We start from the raw sequence: 17910 nt of genomic DNA on the forward strand, positions 1-17910 counted from the left end.
CTTTCACCTGGAGGGGCATGCAGTACACCTGGAACCGACTGCCCCAGGGGTGGAAGCACAGCCCCACCATCTGCCATGGACTGATCCAGACTGCACTGGAAAAGGGTGAAGCTCCAGAACACCTGCAGTACCTCAATGGCATCATTGTGTGGGGGAACACGGCAATGGAAGTATTTGAGAAAGGAGAGAGGATCATCCAGATTCTGCTGGACGCCGCCTTTGCCATGAAGAGGAGCAAAGTCAAGGGACTTGCCCGAGAGATCCAGTTCCTGGGGGTAAAGTTGCAAGACGGATTGTTTCAGATTCCCACTGAGGTCACCAAAAGGATCACTGTGATATCTCCACCAACCAGCAAGAAGGAAACACGAGCTTTCCTAGGTGCCATAGGTTTTTGGAGAATGCACATTCCCGAGTACAGCCAGATTGTGAGCCCTCCCTACCTGGTCACCTGCAAGAAGAACGATTTCCACTGGGGCCCTGAGCAGCAACAAGCTTTCACCCAGATCAAGCAGGAGAATGCTCAGGCAGTAGCCCTTGGCCCAGTCAGGATGGGACCAGAGATGAAGAACGTGCTCTATTCTGCAGCCGGGAACAATGGCTTGTCCTGGAGCCTTTGGCAGAAAGTGCCTGGGGAGACTCGAGGCCGACCACTGGGATTCTGCAGCTGAAATTACAGAGGGTCTGAAGCCAACTGCACTCCCACAGAGAAGGAAATCTTGGCTGCCTGTGAAGGAGTTCAAGCTGCCTCCAAGGTGATTGCCACAGAAGCACAACTCCTCCTGGCACCCTGACTGACAGCACTGGGGTGGACGTTTAAAGGAAAGGTTCCCACTACCCTCCAGGACACTGCTGCCACATGGAGCAAATGGATTACTCTCATCATGCAGCACACCCGGATTGGAAACCTGAATTGCCCTGGGATTTTGGAGATAATTACAAACTGGCTGCTGGTGAGAACTTTGGTCTCACTGACAGAGAGCAGCAGGAACAAGTGACAAGGGCTAAAGAAGGTGCACCATGCAACCAACTACCAGCAGAGGAAACTCGATACGCTGTTTTCACTGACGGTTCCTGTGGCATCGTAGGGATGAACTGGAAGTGGAAAGCAGCCGTATGGAGCCCCACACAACACGTAGTACAAGCTACTGAAGGAGAAGGTGGATCAAGTCAACTTGCTGTAGTCAAGGCCGTTCAGCTGGCCCTGGACATTGCTGAGAGAGAGAAGTGACCAAAGCTAGACCTTTATATGGATTCTTGGATGGTAGCCAATGCTCTGTGGGGCTGGCTGGAAAGGTGGAAAAAGGCCAACTGGCAGCATAGAGGAAAACCAATCTGGGCTACTGATGTGTGGAAAGAATTGCCTCTTGGGTAGAAAATGTGTGTGTGAAAGTCTGTCATGTAGATGCCCATGTCCCCAAGAGTCGGGCTAATGAGGAACACTGAAACAACGAGCAGGTAGATCAGGCTGCAAAGATAGAGGTGTCAAAGATAGACTTGGATTGGCAACATAAGGGGGAGTTGTTCCTAGCTCGATGGGCCCATGATGCCTCAGATCATCAGAGCAGAGATGCCACCTACAAGTGGGCATGAGACCGAGGGGTGGATTTAACCATGGACAGTATTTCTCAGGTTATCCATGACTGTGAGACGTGTGCTGAGATCAAGCAGGCCAAGTGGGTGAAGCCCCTGTGGTATGGTGGGCAGTGGTCCAAGTACAGGTATGGGGGGGGCTGGCAGATTGACTACATCACACTGCCCCAGACATGCCAAGGCAAGCGCTACGTGCTCACAATGGTAGAAGCCACCACGGGATGGTTGGAGACCTCCCCTGTGCCTCACGCCACTGCCCGGAGCACCATCCTGGGCTTTGAAAAGTAAATCCTGTGCAGGCATGGTACCCCTGAGAGGATTGAGTCTGACAATGGGACTCATTTCAAGAGCAGCCTTATCAACACCTGGGCTAGGGAACATGGTATTGAGTGGGTGCACCATATCCCCTATCATGCACCAGCTGCAGGCAAAGTGGAGAGGTACAATGGACTGTTAAAAACCACCCTGAAAGCATTGGGTGGGGGATCTTTCAAAAACTGGGAGCAGCATTTAGCAAAGGCCACCTGGTTAGTTAACACCCGAGGTTCCACCAGTGGAGCAGGTCCTGCCCAGTCTGTGTCCCTGAATATAGTAGACGGAGATAAAGTCCCAGTGGCACATATCAGAGGTTTGCTAGGGAAGACAGTGTGGATCAACTCTGCCTCGAGTACAGACAAACCCATTCTTGGGATTGTCTTTGCTCATGGACCAGGTTGTACATGGTGAATAATGCAGAAATATGGAAGAACTCGATATGTACCTCAGGGAGATCTCATATCTCATATCACTGTTTGTTGGATGTTACTGCCACTGCCTTTACATTAAACCAGACAGACATGAGACAGAAGGAAATGTGTAAGTGTCAAAGGTTTGAGCAAGTGAGATAGAAGGAAATGTGTGTCAAAGGTCTGAGCAAGTGAGATGGAAGGAAATGTGTCTGAGTAAGTGAAAGATGGAAGTTTTTACTTGATGAAGTTTTTACATGTTGTTTGGTAGTTATGTTGACGATATGGAGATAAGGGGTGGAATGTCCTAGGGTGATGTTATGGTGCTTGCATCCCTAATTGTGTGTTCTGTTTAGGCTTGATGTTATGTTCTGTGCCTTCAGGACTGGCTCAGAAAAGTGAAGGTTTGTTTTGTCTTGTTATCAGCCGGCTCACCTCCCCTCACAGTGTGTGTCTAGGAGAGGCTAGGGCTTGCTGGCTTGCTTGCTTTCACTTTGCTCTTGCTCCTGCTTTTTGCTTTTGCCCTTGCTTTTGCTTATTAGTTAGTTTAGCTAGGCAATCCAATTTTTTCCCTGGACTGTTTTTTTTCTTTCCCTTTCCTGAATACCATTTGAACTTGCTCAGGACAGGGACCTGGGAAACACCAAGAAACATAAAGAGCCTGCATTTTGTGACCTGCAGCAGCCACCCCCAGTGCCGGAGACCAATAACTGGGCAACCACTCCCAGGAGAGACTTTCTGAATTTGTCACCTCTTCAGAGCGTAGAAAGATTTTGTCATCTGGTGTTATTCATTTTTTGTGCTGGGGAGTGCTTTGCCTGCTCAATAAAAAGGTTGTTTCCACTACTCTCTGAGGAAATTCTTCCTGAACCAGGTGGGGGAGGGGCGGTGGGGGGGTTTGCTCTCTGGGGGCTCCTTCTGAAGGTTTTCTCCCAAATTTGCCCAAAACCAGGACACATTACTACATAAGCAGGCTGTTCTTTGGTGAGATCCAGCAGGGCCCTGTTCAGCCTGTCCTCAGCAAACTGACTGGCCATGAGCCACTGGTGGATGTACCTCACCATGGCAGGCACCTGGAGAAGGCACGGGGAGACTTGGAAAGCTGCCAGAGGGAGGAATGTCCCCAGCTTCCCCAGAGAAGTGCTTTCCTTGCCACCACATTGCCATGGCCTCAAAGGCTTCCAGTGACCAGCAGGCGTGGCTTAGGAGGCCAAGCAATTCCTGGGAGGATCAAACCCTGGCCACAGGCTGCTTACTTGCTTTGGATTGCAAAACCCATCTTCTACGAGCATATCCAGCAGGGCAGCACAGGTCTCCTGTGCAGGGCCAGCTCCAGGGCCTTCTTCCTCTTCCTCCACCCAGGCCAGCTTGGGCACTCTCGTGGGTCTCTGCTCCATGTCAGTGATCGGATTTGTGACGACTTGAAGGAGAGATGCCTCGGAAAAGCTCCGAGTCAGCAAGGCCTGCAGTCGTGCCTGGAAGGCACCTTCAAGAGAGAAGCCTCAGGAAGGCGACAGGACAGCAAGTCCTGCACTCTGGTCTTGAGGGCTCCTGCCACAAGGACAGGAGACTCCCGTTGAGGATTGTGGTCTGGCCTCGAGGGCACCGGTGGCAGGGATGGGAGATGCCTCTGGGGCACAGAGTCCCACGGTCTGCCCTCGAGGACACCTGCAGGAGAGAAGCCTCGGGAAGGCCACGGGTCACCACGTCCTTGGGTCTGGCCTTGAGGTCAGCTGCAGGAATAACGCCTCGGAAAAGCTCCGGGTCAGACACGAACGAGTGCGCTGTGCGGGGGCTCCTCACGGCACCGCTCTGTCCCGTCCTGTCCCATCGCGTGCTCCGAGCACTGTGGTGCGGTCTTGTCACCGCCAGCTCCTATGTCACCCCGTGTCACAAAGGGCCCTTGGACACGCTGTCCCGTTCCATGCCACGGTGACCGTGCTGCCCCGTGTCACAAAGGGCCCCTGCACACACTGCCCCCAGCCCACCCAAAGTGGCTCAGGTTGGAAGGAATCCCTCACCCCAAGTGTCTAAGACAGCCCGACAGGATCTTTAGGAACGGCTCAAACCATCAGCAAATGCTGCCCTGATCCGCGGCATCAGGGCAGCAGAAGGAGCCCCCAGGGCTGCCGACGCAGCCGTGCTGGGAAGGGCACGGGGCCTTCACACGGCCTCCTTGGGACACATCCCACATGGTGGCCATCCTAAACCCGCGGGTGTGACACAGACAAGGAACGTGTGGGCCATGGCAGGAATGCTGGTCTGACCCCTGGGGCCCGGGGAGCGCTGACATCAGCAGGTGTGGCAGGGTCCCTGCCCAAGCAGACCTGCCACCCCCCGAGCCCTGGCAGCACCAGTGCCCGTCTCCTGCCCCAGAGACCTGTGCCCGTGGGGGGCTCCTGTGCCAGAGGGAGCCAAAGCCCACGTGCACTGGGGGCTGTACTCCTGCCTGCAGGGGCTGTTGGCAGGAGCACCTGGAGCAACGCTGGCAACACTTGTTCTCTGTCAGAAGCTCTTACTCCATGCTGAAATTATTTTCTCATTGAAGTTATTGCCTTCAGCACAAAAACACCTTAGTGGCCAAGGCACAGAAGAATCTGGCAAGTAAGAATCCTCAATTCAGGAAAGCTTTACTTCCCATTGCTCAACTCAAGTAGTTCCAAAAAGTTGCAAACTTCCCAAAATAATTGGGATGGCCTGAGGAGGTGAAGAGTTGGAATTTTGCTTCCCATCTCAAAGCAGCAACTCATTTGCCTTAACCTCATCCACTGAGGGTCACTTTACAGAACATAACACTACACAAAAAAAGGGCAAAACTAAGGGCCATTCTTTGGTTTTCAGTGTAGGGATGATAATATCCTTATTCTCTTAAGAAATAAAAGCTCTCAAGAAATGAAAGTCCACTCAGTGGTAGAAAAGTAGCTCAAAGAATTGAGTAGATGGCAAAAGGGCTAATCCTCCCCCTGGTACAGATATCTGAGTGGCCAGTAAAGTACAGCTCTCCCCTCTTGTTCCCTGCAGGACAATCAGGACCATGAAGGGGAAAAGTCACAGATATTCCTTCTGGCCTCCGTAACCAAAGCTGTGCCAAAGCACAGATGCTGCCTTCAAACTGACTCAAATTCCAGCCTAGACCTCTCACCTTCCAGACAACTCCTTCTCCAACACCCCACCAGCACCAAGCCCCCCAAACTCCCGCACAGAAGCCCTCAACACCCCGCCAGGAGCCCCAGCTGTCCCCGTCCCTCTGCAGAGCTTTCCCACCCTCCAGCAGACGCCCTGGTTCCCTGCAGGTGCCGTGGGATGGCACTCAGGAGGATCTGCTCCAAGGCCTTCCCCTGGAGCACGCTCAGGCTGCCAGGCCTATGGATCTTGGATCATCCTTCTCACCGAGCCTTCCTGTGCACGGCTGTTCCATTTGCACCTTTGCGCTCAGCTCGGACTTCTCCACTTCACCAGGAGTGCTGGGAAAGGATGGAGAGCAGCCTGGCAAGCTCTTTCTGCAGCTCCCTCTTTACCCTCGGGGAGGGAGAACATCCCACAGGAAAGCAACTGGTGCCACAAGGAGCGGGTGGCCTCAGGCACCTTTGGGGATGGAACAAGGCCTTGGTTTGACATAACTAAGCACAAGCAATTCACGTGAGTAAACAAGTAATTAGCACAGACATACCTAAGTACTTAGCACCAGTTAGCATAAGATAAACCTGATGGCCTAACTTGACATGAGAGTGACCTGACAAAAAGCTTTAGACACAGTCTACCAGAAGAACTAAGGGCAAGTGTGGAATCAGCCCTGTGCAGGGAAGCCCTGAGGAAGACTTTGTGCTGCTTTGGGGCATCGAGACCGCTCCTGGCCAGGGCCTGGACATCAGCTTCAAGTATGGGAATCTGACACAATGTATTTCCAACTGCCTGCCTATGGAATCACCTCAGCAGTGTAAAGATGGATGGTGTTTTTGATACAACTCCTACATCAACCCACTGAAATTTATATGTGGCAGAGGAACACTTTAGTGGGGTGCAGACCCCTGCCCTCCTGCCAGGTCAATAAAAGGGCTTTTGGCTGCAAATGCATTTGTCTGCTGATTTCTTTTAATGAGGGAGACCCCTCAGGACTGCTGTATCCTGAGGGAACACCGTTGGCCTTGGCCTGTAGGCACCTGTACAAGCTTAAAATCAGCTGCCTCAGCTTCCAGGACCTCTCTTGGCCAGAATCCTGACGTCGATGCAGGAGTGCTGTGAGGCACTGCTGGGACCCAGCGGGACAGGACCGGCTGTCTCGTGTCCACGTAGCACCCCTCACACAGCCAGGGCCATCCCGAAACCAGACAAACACTCACGTGTCAGCACAGGGGAGCAAGGAGCACTGGGCTGCTCTCAGGGTATCTCAAAGTTTGAGAATCCACCACAGCACTGGTAAATTTCTGGGGGGACCAAGGACTTTGAGTATCAAAAGGGAAACTCCAATTTGTAGGGAGGGAAGTAGAATGCCTAGGACATGTGATTTGTCAAGGGAGCCAGCAGCTGAACCCTGAGAGAATTGCAGGGATAGCCTCACTCCCATGACCAAAAACTAAGAGAGAAGTCAGAAGGTTTTTAGGCCTGTTGGGATATTGCAGGCTATGGATTGAAGGATACACGCAGGCAATCAGGTTCTTGTTTGAAAAGTTAGCAGAAGAAGAGATTAGGTGGAAAGAAGACTACAAGCAAATTTTGAAGCTTTAAAGCAAAAATTAGTCAGTGCAGCAGCACTGAGTCTTCCTGCCTTAGACAAACCCTTCTATCTGTTTGTGGATATAGAAAAAGGGGCAGCACATGGAGGGTTAGCCCAGGACCGGGGAGGATCCAGGAAACCAGTGGCCTATTTATCAAAACTGCAAGACCCTGTCAGCTGGGGGTGGCCAACCTGCATTCAGGCGGTGGCAGCGAGCGCCCCACTCGTAGAAGAAAGCAAAAAATTAACCTTTGGGGGAAAACTGAAAATATATACCCCACACTAAGTAAGGAGTATCCTCAGCTAAAAGGCTGAGAAATGGCTCACTGATTCCCAAGTACGAAAATATGAAGCCATCTTAATAGATAATGGTTTAGAGCTAGTCGTGAGTAACCAACTCAACCCTGCCCAGTTTTAGATGGAAAACCAGGTGAGGAATTAATATATAATTGTTTAGAAGTTATAAACTATCAAAGTAAAGTAAGAGAGGACCTAACAGATCAACCACTCCAAGGTGGAAAACGATTGTACATTGACGGATTTTCACGGGTAATCCAGGGCACAGGGTATTGGGGTGGGCTATAGCAGATGAAGAGTTAGTGGCCCTAGAAAAAGGAAAGTCACCTTCCAACTGGTCAGCCCAAGCATGTGAGTTGTATGCCCTAAAGTGAGCTCTGGAAATATTCACACAGAAAAGAGAAACAATATATACAGACTCAAAATATGCTTTTGGAGTAGTGCATACCTTTGGAAAAATTTGGAAAAAGAGTGAGCTATTAAATTCAAGGGGAAAGGAACTAAAAACTTCATTTAGAAGTGTTAGAAACCTTACAATTACCAGAAGAAGTGGCAGCAGTATATGTTAAAGGACATAAAAAAGGGGTGACTCAAGAAGCAAGAGGGAACCATTTAGCAGATTTAGATGCTAAGAATTCAGCCGAATCAGGGACAGGAAAACTAATGATAGCATTAACCCCCATGAGAGAAATGCAAGAAGTCCCCGTATTCAGTGAGACAGAAGAGAAAGAATTCCTCAAAACAGGAGCCAAGAAAGATAACAAAGGGAAGTGGAGATTAGCAGATGGGAGGCAAATGTTGAATAAACCCCTTGCCAGGAAAATGCCCAAAGGCATACATGGAACAACACACTGGGGACACAAGCGCTAAGTGATCAATTTCTAAGGGACTGGGCCTGCATAGGAATTTTTGGGATAGCTAAACAGGTAATTGAAAGGTGTGTGATATGCCAACAAGTAAATGAGAAGGTCATGAGGAAAACACCAGGGGAGGGCGAGAACTAGCCTTACAGCCCTTTCAAAACATCCAAGTAGACTTTACCGAGCTTCCCCAGGTACAACGGTGGAAGTTTTTGCAAGTGATAGTAGGTGACCTGACTCATTGGGTAGAGGCGGTACCCACGGTTAAAGCCAATGCCAATGTTGTGAGTAAAACACTTCCAGAACCAATCATTCCCCAACATGGGATGGTGAACAGGATTGATTCAGACCAAGTGTAAGAGGCCATCTGAAGCCCCCACTTTTGCCTACCGATTGCCACGAGGAGAAACCCCCTTCTCCACTACAGTACCGGCTTGGAGAGAGCAGCAGTGCAGGTGCAGTTGCTGCACTGTTACGTTAGCTGTTACGAACAAGGCCTGGCAAGGATTTGGCAAGGAATCGGCAAGGACCCGGCATGAACACAGCAAGGAACGGCCTGGTGTATCTTTGCCCACTTTCCTCCTGAAGCCGAATGAACTTTTGGGGTGACCCTAGTGGTCTCTCACTGAAGACCTCTCATCTGCCCCATTACACTGTGACAGACGGACAGAGATGGAAAACCCTCCTTCTAAGGACTGAGACTGAGACCCCTCCCACAGGGAGTGGGGAAACCACTAATGACATGACTTGTTCTTCTTCAGTAATTCCAATGGACTTATTCTTCATTGTGTTTGTCCTGCCTTGGTGGTTTCAGTGGAGTCACCTGTTCCCCTGCAGCAATTACAATAGACTTTCATTGTCCTGCATGTTCCCCCCTTTTTTCCTCTGTGGAGTATAACTGAACCCCTGAGTTGACCAGAACTTCGAAGACTTCCCCGACACGACCAGACGGATCCCCATCGTCCGGACCAGTGAGGATCTTGCCTGTGTTGGTAACTATTCCCATCCCCCTCTTTTCTCTCTCTCTCTTTATCCTTTTATCTCCTTTCTTATCCCCACTATCGCATTTACTGTTTTGGCCCCTAATAAAGGTGCATTTGTTGTGATTAACTGATAGTCCCTTGTTGTTTGCCCTTTTGCACGTTTGGGATTGGTGAAAAGAACCATCACGAAACCCCGCACAAGCGGATCATGACACCAAGGAACTCATTTCACCTCTAAAATATTGCAAAAAGTTGTTCAAACCCTGGGAGTAAATGGGAATTACACACTCCATGGCATCCAGAGTTCTGGTCACACTGAGAGGATGAATCAAACTCTTGAAAGAGCTCTAGATAAGCTGATGATGGAAACCCAAATGTCATGGATGAAATGTCTCCCTTTGTCCTTATTAAGACTTAGAACTCAACCCCAGTCAGATCTGGGGGTGTCACCCTATGAAATGACATTTGGGTTACCCTTTTTGACCTCACTCCAGAGGGTTGCCACCTATGAGGAAGGGGAAGCCAATGCCAAGAAATATGTTATGTCTATAGCAGAAACCTTAGAAGGGCTAAGACATAAAGGGGCAATTTCTCAAACTACCACCCTGGATTTCAGAATCCATAATATTAATTCTTAGGATTTGATCAAGTAATGATCAAGTCATGGAGAGATCAACATTTAACTCCTCAGTGGGAAGGTCCCTTTCAGGAACTGCTCACCACCGAATCAGCCATGTGAACTGCAGAGTGGGGATGGACTCATGCCCACAGATGGACTCATGCCAACAGAGTTAAAAGCCCAGTAGGAAAAACACAATGAGTGGACAGTAACATCCAGGCCAGGGGAAATGAGATTGACTGTCAGGCAGAGACTGAAAGACAACCAGAAAAACACCAAGACGCCCAAAGTCAAGCTTCCACCAGCCAGCTTGAGAACTGTCTTCCTGCTTTAATGGGTGAGAATTACCAGCACCTGTTGAGGGGAAGCACACAAGGGACTGTAAGAGGTAATGGGACATCTTCTTTAAGAAAATAAGACAAAGGAAGGAGGGCAAGACCCCTTTGTTCACTTCCAAGAAGACTCCATAGCCCTGCTGTGGGTAGCAACCCCGTAGGCATGGTAAGGTAGGGACAAAAGGCCATATTGGACCACTGTCATTGCCCAACTGTCTTTGAATACAACAGGGACTGGAGGGTGAGACCGAGCTGGCCTCTGGACCCCTAAGACACACTGACTGTGGGTAACAACCACATAGGCATGACAGATGGGAGTCAAAGCCGTCCTGGACCTCTGTTAGGCCCTTTTCTCCATTCCAAATAAGTGTGTCTAAGGAAAACCTGAGATTTTTCTCCTGTTCCCGCTGTCCTTGCCCACATCAACAGATGCTAGTATGACTCATTCAAGAGAGAGAGATTTTTTTTTACTTAATTGTTCCAGCAAAATGACTTGTAAAAACAGAAAACAGGGGGTTGTTACAGATGGGTAATCCTATGGTTGACTCTCACAATTAAGGGGTGAATATTAAGTAGATGTTAAGAGAAGTTGTGTAGGTGCATCGTTATCTTTCCCTTCCCCTTGCATTGTTATCGTGGGATGCCCTCAGTAGTCAGGGCATTTGGGAGGGTCGGCTTGTTACTATGGCAGCGCCTGAGCTCCAATCAAGCTGTAAGAAAGTGATTTCCACCACTGGACAGCGAAGGAGGAGTGGATTGACAAGACTTTGGGAGGGGCTGGAGGTATAAAAGACAGAACATCCATTTTGTAGATGAGCACATGGTGACTGAATCCTTTGCTCCTGGCGCTGTATTCTTTACTTTATTCACTCTTCTGATGTATTTTGATAAGTTCTTATTAAACCAGTTAAATTTTTGAAAGTGAAAATTGTTTCTCACATGGGGTTGGGGAATGTGGGGCAAGGTTGTCCACACTGGGTCAGACCTCAAGGTAAAACTTCCTCTGACCTGGCCAGACCTCCTTAGGAGCGGCCCTACATCAATATCAATCACAGAATGCTGCAATCAGCTCTTCTCTAAAGAGAACAGTAATAAAGACACTCTTTAAAATAGGAATGCATATTTCTTAGAAGCTTTTTGAAATATTTCTCCATAACCTAAAAGGAAACCTTCGTAATGAACTGCAGTAGAGCAGAGGGAAATCAATGCACAGCCATGGTTTGTCAGGACTTGTTTGATCCTAATGAGCCCTGTGGTGCATTTGGAACTGAGCCCTGGATACTCAGGGCCTGAGCGGAGATTGCACAAACCTGTCCAGGAGTCAAAGTCAGAAGAAAACCCCAAAGTTTCTCGAGCCATTAATGGGTGCCACTGAGGTCCATCCTCAATGGAGGCTCCTCATGGACTCCTTGGAGGAGAGAACTGGAGGACAGGATGGTACAAAAACCTCTCAGAGACTCAGAGTGAAAAGGACAATCCAAAGTACCTTAAAATCCTTGAGTATCTCAAAGCATCAATGAGCCCCACTGAGTGTCAGCACAAAGCTCTCAAGGGACTCATTAAAGCTGATAATTGGGGTCATGATTGCACAAACCTCTCACAGAGTCTGGATCAAAAGGGAAACACCAAGTACCTTAAAAGAACTGAAGTACCCTGAAGTATTCATGAGCCCCACTGAGTGTTGTTCCTGACAAAGCCTCTCCAGGGACTAATTACAGCAGATAATTGGAGGCCATGACTGCACAAAGCTCTCAGAGCCTCCAAGGCAAAAGCCAAAGCCAAAGTGCTTTGAAAAACCTGCAGTCCCTGGGAGCATGAAGGAGCCCCCAGGGCCATTCCTGAGCAAGGCTCCCCAGGGACTCCTTCCAGCAGATCCTTGAGGCCACTGGGATGTGGGCTAGGGGGGGGATGCTGAGGGCAGGACAAGGGGCTGACAGTGCCCAGCCTGGCTGGGGCTGTGCCAGGAGGCCCCAGTGCCTCAGGACAAGGTGTCTCCTGACAGCCCTTGGTGGCACAGACCCTGCTGTGCCCCAGGGCACCAGGACTTGGCTTCTCTTTGTCCCCACCTGTCATCAGTGCCTCCAGTTCTCTGCTCTGCCTGGGGCCTGGGGACACTTTCTCAGCCGTGTCCCTCAGTGGGACCCATTAAAAGTCAAAGAAACTTTGGAGTTGGATTCTGACTTGGAGTTCTGGAGAGGTTTCTGCAGCTCCCTCTCAGGGCCTGATGTTCAGGGCCTGAGCACAAAGCCCCAGAGGGTCATTAAAGTCCTTGTGCTGTGTCTGTGCTGCTGAGCTGGGCCGGGCTCCTGGCCCAGAGGGTGATCCTGGTAACCAAGGAGAGCTTCAAAAGCACATTTCTCTGGATGAGCAGCTCTTCTCCCAGCCCAGCAGGGCTGGGGCACTGCCTGCAGCCAGCCCGGGCACAGCACAGAGGCACAGAGAGCATCAATCAGTCAGGGCTGGGAAGGTTCTGAGAAGTGCCTGGGGCAGAATCCCTGGCAGCCCTTGGCACAGGAACCTCTGGCTGCAGGACAATGCAGCTGCAGCTCCTGGAGTGATCTCCTACAGCTGGAACATCCCAATGCCCACAGACCCTGTGAGTACAACTCTGAGTATTTCTGGTGCAGGGGAGGTGAAATGCTCTGACATGCTGAGGGGTTCTGATCAGTCATAGAATGTTTCCAAGGCAGGCATTTTGATAAAACTGAGGAAATTACCAAAGGCTTTTTATTCTGTTTCCTACTATTGGAGAATGGCAGGGATGGAAATATAAATATTAAAGGATTATTAGGAATTATTGATTATTAATTTTGACAAGTTCCTCAGACATCTGAACTGTAACTTTTAGTGACCAATAGGGTCACAGTAGATCCCTAATGTGCTTGCAGCCACTCTGCCCATGGACAGCAGCAGCATCACCTCTGCTGGAGCCATCAGGATCAGTCTGAGCTGTCCTTTCTCCAAGCTGCAAACAGAACCTGCCCCCAGCCAGTGCCCTGCAAACAGGCAGGGTTCTGTCAGACCAAGGAGAGTGCACAGAGATTTGGGGTCTGTGAGTGCTGGCAGGGAGAGCTCAGGCACAGGGAAACACCTGCAGGAGGAAAATCTCCAGGAAGCAGAGAGAAGATCAGGGAAGGAGAGAAAGCAAAACCCAGAAATGCCATGGCAGGGAGAGTTTAGAGATGTCCAGAGGATCCCCTCCAGTGCAGCCCCTCCCTCTGAACAAGCCCCCTCCCTCCTGTCCCCCCAGCCAAGCCTCTGCCCTCAGGGCTGGGGCTCCAAGGCGTGCAGCCCCTCCTGTGCAGGCAGAGCTGCAGCAGAGCCGTGGGGCAGCTCTGCAGCCCCGGGCCCAGTTCCCTCTGCAGAGCACAGGGCTGGGAGCAGCTGCCCGGCACTGGGGGCTCTGGGAGGGGGCACAGCTGGCTCAGGGTGACACAGCTGTCCCCAGTGCCCGGCTCTGGGCAATGCTGTCAGTGCAGCCAGGGAAGGAGCTGCATCTCCCTGCATCCAGTGCCATCAAAAGGACACTTGGAAATCTCCCTGAGATTTCTGTCCAAGCTGGGAGCTTCAATCCAGGATGCAAACCTGTCCTAGAGCATCTCTGAGTTATAAGATTGATGGGGAAAGGCAGAGGTGTTGTGACCCTGAAAATGCTGCTGGGTTGGTGAAATGAGCAACGTGAGTCCTTGGCTACAAATGTGGAGCTGGGCTGTGCTGGATCCATCTGCTCTTAGCAGTACCTCAGGATGCTTCAGGGGAAGCGTGGGAACCTGATCACCCTCCACCTGAGAAAGGTTAAAGCCCAGAGAAACTCTGGCCAGAATGACAGGCCATCTCCCCTCACTCACCACTCATCAATTTGCCTCACAGAACTTGCTCTGTTCTCCCTGGAGGCAGCAGAAATGCTGAGGGCTTCTGATATCCAAGAATACCAGGAGAGACATGGGGGTTCTTAAAAAGAAAACCTCATAACTCTTAAACACAGATGAGTGTCTGGGTGTGTTTCAGGGGAGGGTGTATGGGAAATGGCTTTGGTTTTGGTTACAGGTATCTCCTCTAACTCTTCTCTGTCCTTTATCCATGAACAGGTCCCCATGTGCAGCCACAGCCAATGTCCAACAGCAGCTCCATCAGCCACTTCCTCCTGCTGGCACTGGCAGACACGCGGCAGCTGCAGCTCCTGCACTTCTGCCTCTTCCTGGGCATCTCCCTGGCTGCCCTCCTGGGCAACGGCCTCATCATCAGCGCCGTAGCCTGCGGCCACCACCTGCACACGCCCATGTTCTTCTTCCTGCTCAACCTGGCCCTCAGCGACCTGGGCTCCATCTGCACCACTGTGCCCAAAGCCATGCACAATTCCCTCTGGGACACCAGCACCATCTCCTACACAGGATGTGCTGCACAGCTCTTTTTTTTGGTCTTTTTCATGTCAGCAGAGCTTTCCCTCCTGACCACCATGTGCTACGACCGCTACGTGTCCATCTGCAAACCCCTGCACTACGGGACCCTCCTGGGCAGCAGAGCTTGTGCCCACATGGCAGCAGCTGCCTGGGCCAGTGCCTTTCTCAATGCTCTGCTGCACACAGCCAATACATTTTCCCTGCCTCTGTGCCATGGCAATGCCCTGGGCCAGTTCTTCTGTGAAATCCCACAGATCCTCAAGCTCTCCTGCTCCAAATCCTACCTCAGGGAACTTGGGCTTCTTGCAGTTAGTGCCTGTTTAGGATTTGGTTGTTTTGTGTTCATTGTTTTCTCCTATGTGCAGATCTTCAGGGCCGTGCTGAGGATCCCCTCTGAGCAGGGACGGCACAAAGCCTTTTCCACCTGTCTCCCTCACCTGGCCGTAGTCTCCCTGTTCTTCAGCACTGCAGCATTTGCCAATCTCAAGCCCCCCTCTATGTCCTCCCCATCCCTTGATTTGTCAGTGTCAGTTCTGTACTCGGTGGTGCCTCCAGCCCTGAACCCCCTCATCTACAGCCTGAGGAACCAGGAGCTCACGGCTGCAGTGTGGACACTGATGACTGGATGCTTTCAGGGACATTGAACTGCTGCCAATTTCTGCAAATCACTTGTAATAAAAGTCATCTTTGATACTTCTTATTGGTCTCATTTTGGAGGTTCTTTTTCTTTTACTTTTTCAATATTGTCCACAAAGAAATGTCATTGTTTGTGCCATTTCTCCTTCTGTTTCTCTCCACCTTCCCTGTGGCCACAATCTGCGTCAATGAGGGGCTGCGCTCTCGGTGGCTTTAAAGGAACTCAAGGATGTCCCAGCAAAGTTTTCTGCAGAGATGCCCTTTTGTTGCCTTCTCTGGAGCTGCAGCAGCAATGTCTGTGTGCAGAGCTGGGGGCAGATCAGTGCTGGCAGAGCAGCTGTGCCCAGCAGCAGCAGCACTTGGTGTTGCCAGTGCTGCTCCGGTGGCCCTGCCCCGCTGCCCTGGTGGCCCTGGTGTTGCTGCAGGGCCTGAGTGCTCTCGGGGCCGGGCACAGTCCTGGGGGTGGCAGTGCCGGGGCTGCAGCAGGGACAGCCCATGGGCACTGCTGGGGCAGCGCTGACGCCTCAGGCCAGGGCCTGGGGGCTCCAGGCTCCTTGCCCAGGCTCTCTCAAGAACACGGCCAGGCCAAGGCTCAGCACAGAAAACCCCCGTGAGCAGCCCCAGGCTGGCCGTGGGCAGGCTGGGTGCACACAGCATGGCTGGTGCTCTGCAAGGGCCCTGGGGGAGACGGGAAGGAGCAGCAGAGCAGGGGCTGATCCATCCCCAGTGCGCTGGACAGCCCAGGGCAGCGTCCCAGAGTGTCCTCATGGAGCTGCCAACAACATCCCCCCTCTGCACCCCTGGCCTCTCCCCCAGCTCACACAGGTGCCGCATCCTTGCAGGCACAGCCACTGCAGCGCTGGCTCAGGAGCCCCTGTTTGCATTGCACACAGCAGGCGGGAGCACCCCCATGCTGCTGCAGTGGGGACATGAACCTGAGGGAGCACAAATGTCATCAGCCCCTGGGGCCAGGAAGGGCTGGGGGACGCCAGGGAAACCACTCAGCTTTGTCCTGGCCTCTGCTGTCAGCCAGAAAGTTTGTTCCCATCAGCTGGGAGTTTCCCGTCCCACTGCAGACGCTGTTGCTCAGAGCCAGGGCTGCCTGGCAGCCACCCCCAAACTGCCCTGAGCATTTCCTTGGCTTCACCTTTGTTTTTTTTTAATCTTCTTGCTACTATTTCTTCCCATTGCCCACCCCCGTTCCCTGCCCTGCAAACAGCCCATCCCTGTTTGCCCTTTCTTCTCTGGTCGCACTCCCCATTCCAGTTCCTGACTTGGCGCCATGGGAACGGCCCCTGGGGAGCAGGATCATCCCACAAGTGCTGCAGGAATTGTCTGCAGGCTCCTGCAGTGCCTCGTGCTGCTCCCTTCCCAGAGGCAGCCCAGGCAAGGGGGGCACATCTGGGCTGCTGTGTTTGGCTGTGGGGCTGCCTGTTCTGGGCAGTGAGGAGGGGCTGCAGAGGCTCTGCAGGACTGACAGGATGGGCTTTGGGGCTGTGAGGAGAAGCTGAGGAACCTGGGCTGCTGGAGCTTCTGAAGAGGAGGCCCAGGGCTCCTCCTGCAACTGCTCCCAGGGTGGTTTCAGAGAATCCCAGAATCAGCAAGGCTGGAAAAGACCTTGGAGATCATCAAGTCCAACCTGTGCCCTGACACCGCCTTGTGTCCCCTGAGCCTCCTCTTCTCCGGGATAAACAACCCCAGCTCCTTCAGCCGCTCCTCACAGGACTCGTGCTCCAGACCCCTCACCAGCCTTGTTTCCTTTGTCTGGACACGCTCCAGCCCCTCCAGGTCCTTCCTAAATTGGGGGTCCCAGAACTGGACACAGCACTCGAGGTGCTGCCCAACCAATGCTGTGCACAGGGGAAGAATCAGTGCCCATGGTTCCATGAGGCTCCAGAGTGTCCCAGTGGTCTCCATGATTCCATGAGGCCTCCCAGTGTCACAATGTCCCTTTGGTGTCACAAAGTCCCTTGGATCCTTGGGCCCTGCAGTGTCACAATGGCACCGTGGTGCCCCAGGGCCCTGCAGTGTCACAACGGATCCTTGGTTCCATGAGGTCTGGCAGGGCAGCAATGCTCTCCTTGGTTCCCGCTGTCTCCCACACCTCCCACTGTCAGGCTATAGAAGGACACCTGGCCGATGAAGGGGAGTGGGAGTGGGTACCTACTCGAGGAAGTAATAATAAAAATCCCTCCCAACCCCCTCTCCCAAGCCAGGTGCCACTTCAGATTCGGTATGATCCCCTGGATCTGGAGAGTCAGCCAGATGGTTTAGAAGAAAATTATCTGCCCAGTGAGCCTCCCAATTATGATTCATCTGTGAGACAGATCAGCACCTCTAACATCAAAAAGGAAAGAAGGGTAATTGTGGTGGGTGTCTCCCTCCTGAGGGGAACAGAGGGCCCCACATGTCGACCAGTCCCACCCCACAGAAAGGTCTGCTGCCTCCCTGGGGCCCGGGTACGGGATATCACTGACACACTGCCTGGGCTGATTCAGCCCTCTGATTATTGCCCACTGCTGATACCCCAGGCTGGCAGTGATGAGATTGAAAAGAGGAGTGTCAGGGCAATAAAAGGGACTTGAGGGCATTGGGTCAGGTGGTTAATAGGACAGGGGCACAGACAGTCTTTTCCTCAGTCCCTTTGGAGTCTGAGAAAAACGGTGAAAGCAATAGGAGAGCTCACATTATCAACGAGTGGGTCAAGGGTTGGTGTCATTGGTAAAATTTGGGATTCTTTAATCATGGGGC

The 17910-nt window shown here is 51.8% G+C and overlaps 3 protein-coding genes across 3 annotated transcripts in view; 2 read left to right on the forward strand and 1 right to left on the reverse strand.

Annotated features, from left to right (window-relative positions):
- Positions 1-17910, reverse strand: part of LOC137467193 (zinc finger protein 850-like) — a 528258-nt gene that overhangs the window by 300310 nt on the left and 210038 nt on the right. The window lies entirely within an intron of this gene.
- The window catches only part of LOC137467192 (zinc finger protein 271-like), a 443780-nt gene that overhangs the window by 291369 nt on the left and 134501 nt on the right, over positions 1-17910 (forward strand). The gene's annotated exons all lie outside the window — the stretch shown is intronic.
- LOC137467177 (olfactory receptor 14J1-like) lies at positions 165-15167 on the forward strand. Its single transcript, XM_068178719.1, has 2 exons — positions 165-275; positions 14436-15167. The coding sequence occupies exons 1-2, from the start codon at positions 165-167 to the stop codon at positions 15165-15167; spliced, it is 843 nt and encodes a 280-aa protein (XP_068034820.1).

This window comes from Anomalospiza imberbis, unplaced genomic scaffold (assembly GCF_031753505.1).
Source record: "Anomalospiza imberbis isolate Cuckoo-Finch-1a 21T00152 unplaced genomic scaffold, ASM3175350v1 scaffold_53, whole genome shotgun sequence".
In the NCBI taxonomy this organism is placed as follows: domain Eukaryota; kingdom Metazoa; phylum Chordata; class Aves; order Passeriformes; family Viduidae; genus Anomalospiza; species Anomalospiza imberbis.

Excerpts from the sequence above, each read along its gene's own strand:
- LOC137467177 (XM_068178719.1), top strand. The coding sequence starts at position 165 with ATGGAAGTATTTGAGAAAGGAGAGAGGATCATCCAGATTCTGCTGGAC. Across the intron at positions 276-14,435 it reads GAGAGATCCAGTTCCTGGGG|GACCTGGGCTCCATCTGCAC; the intron begins GTAAAGTTGCAA and ends CTGGCCCTCAGC.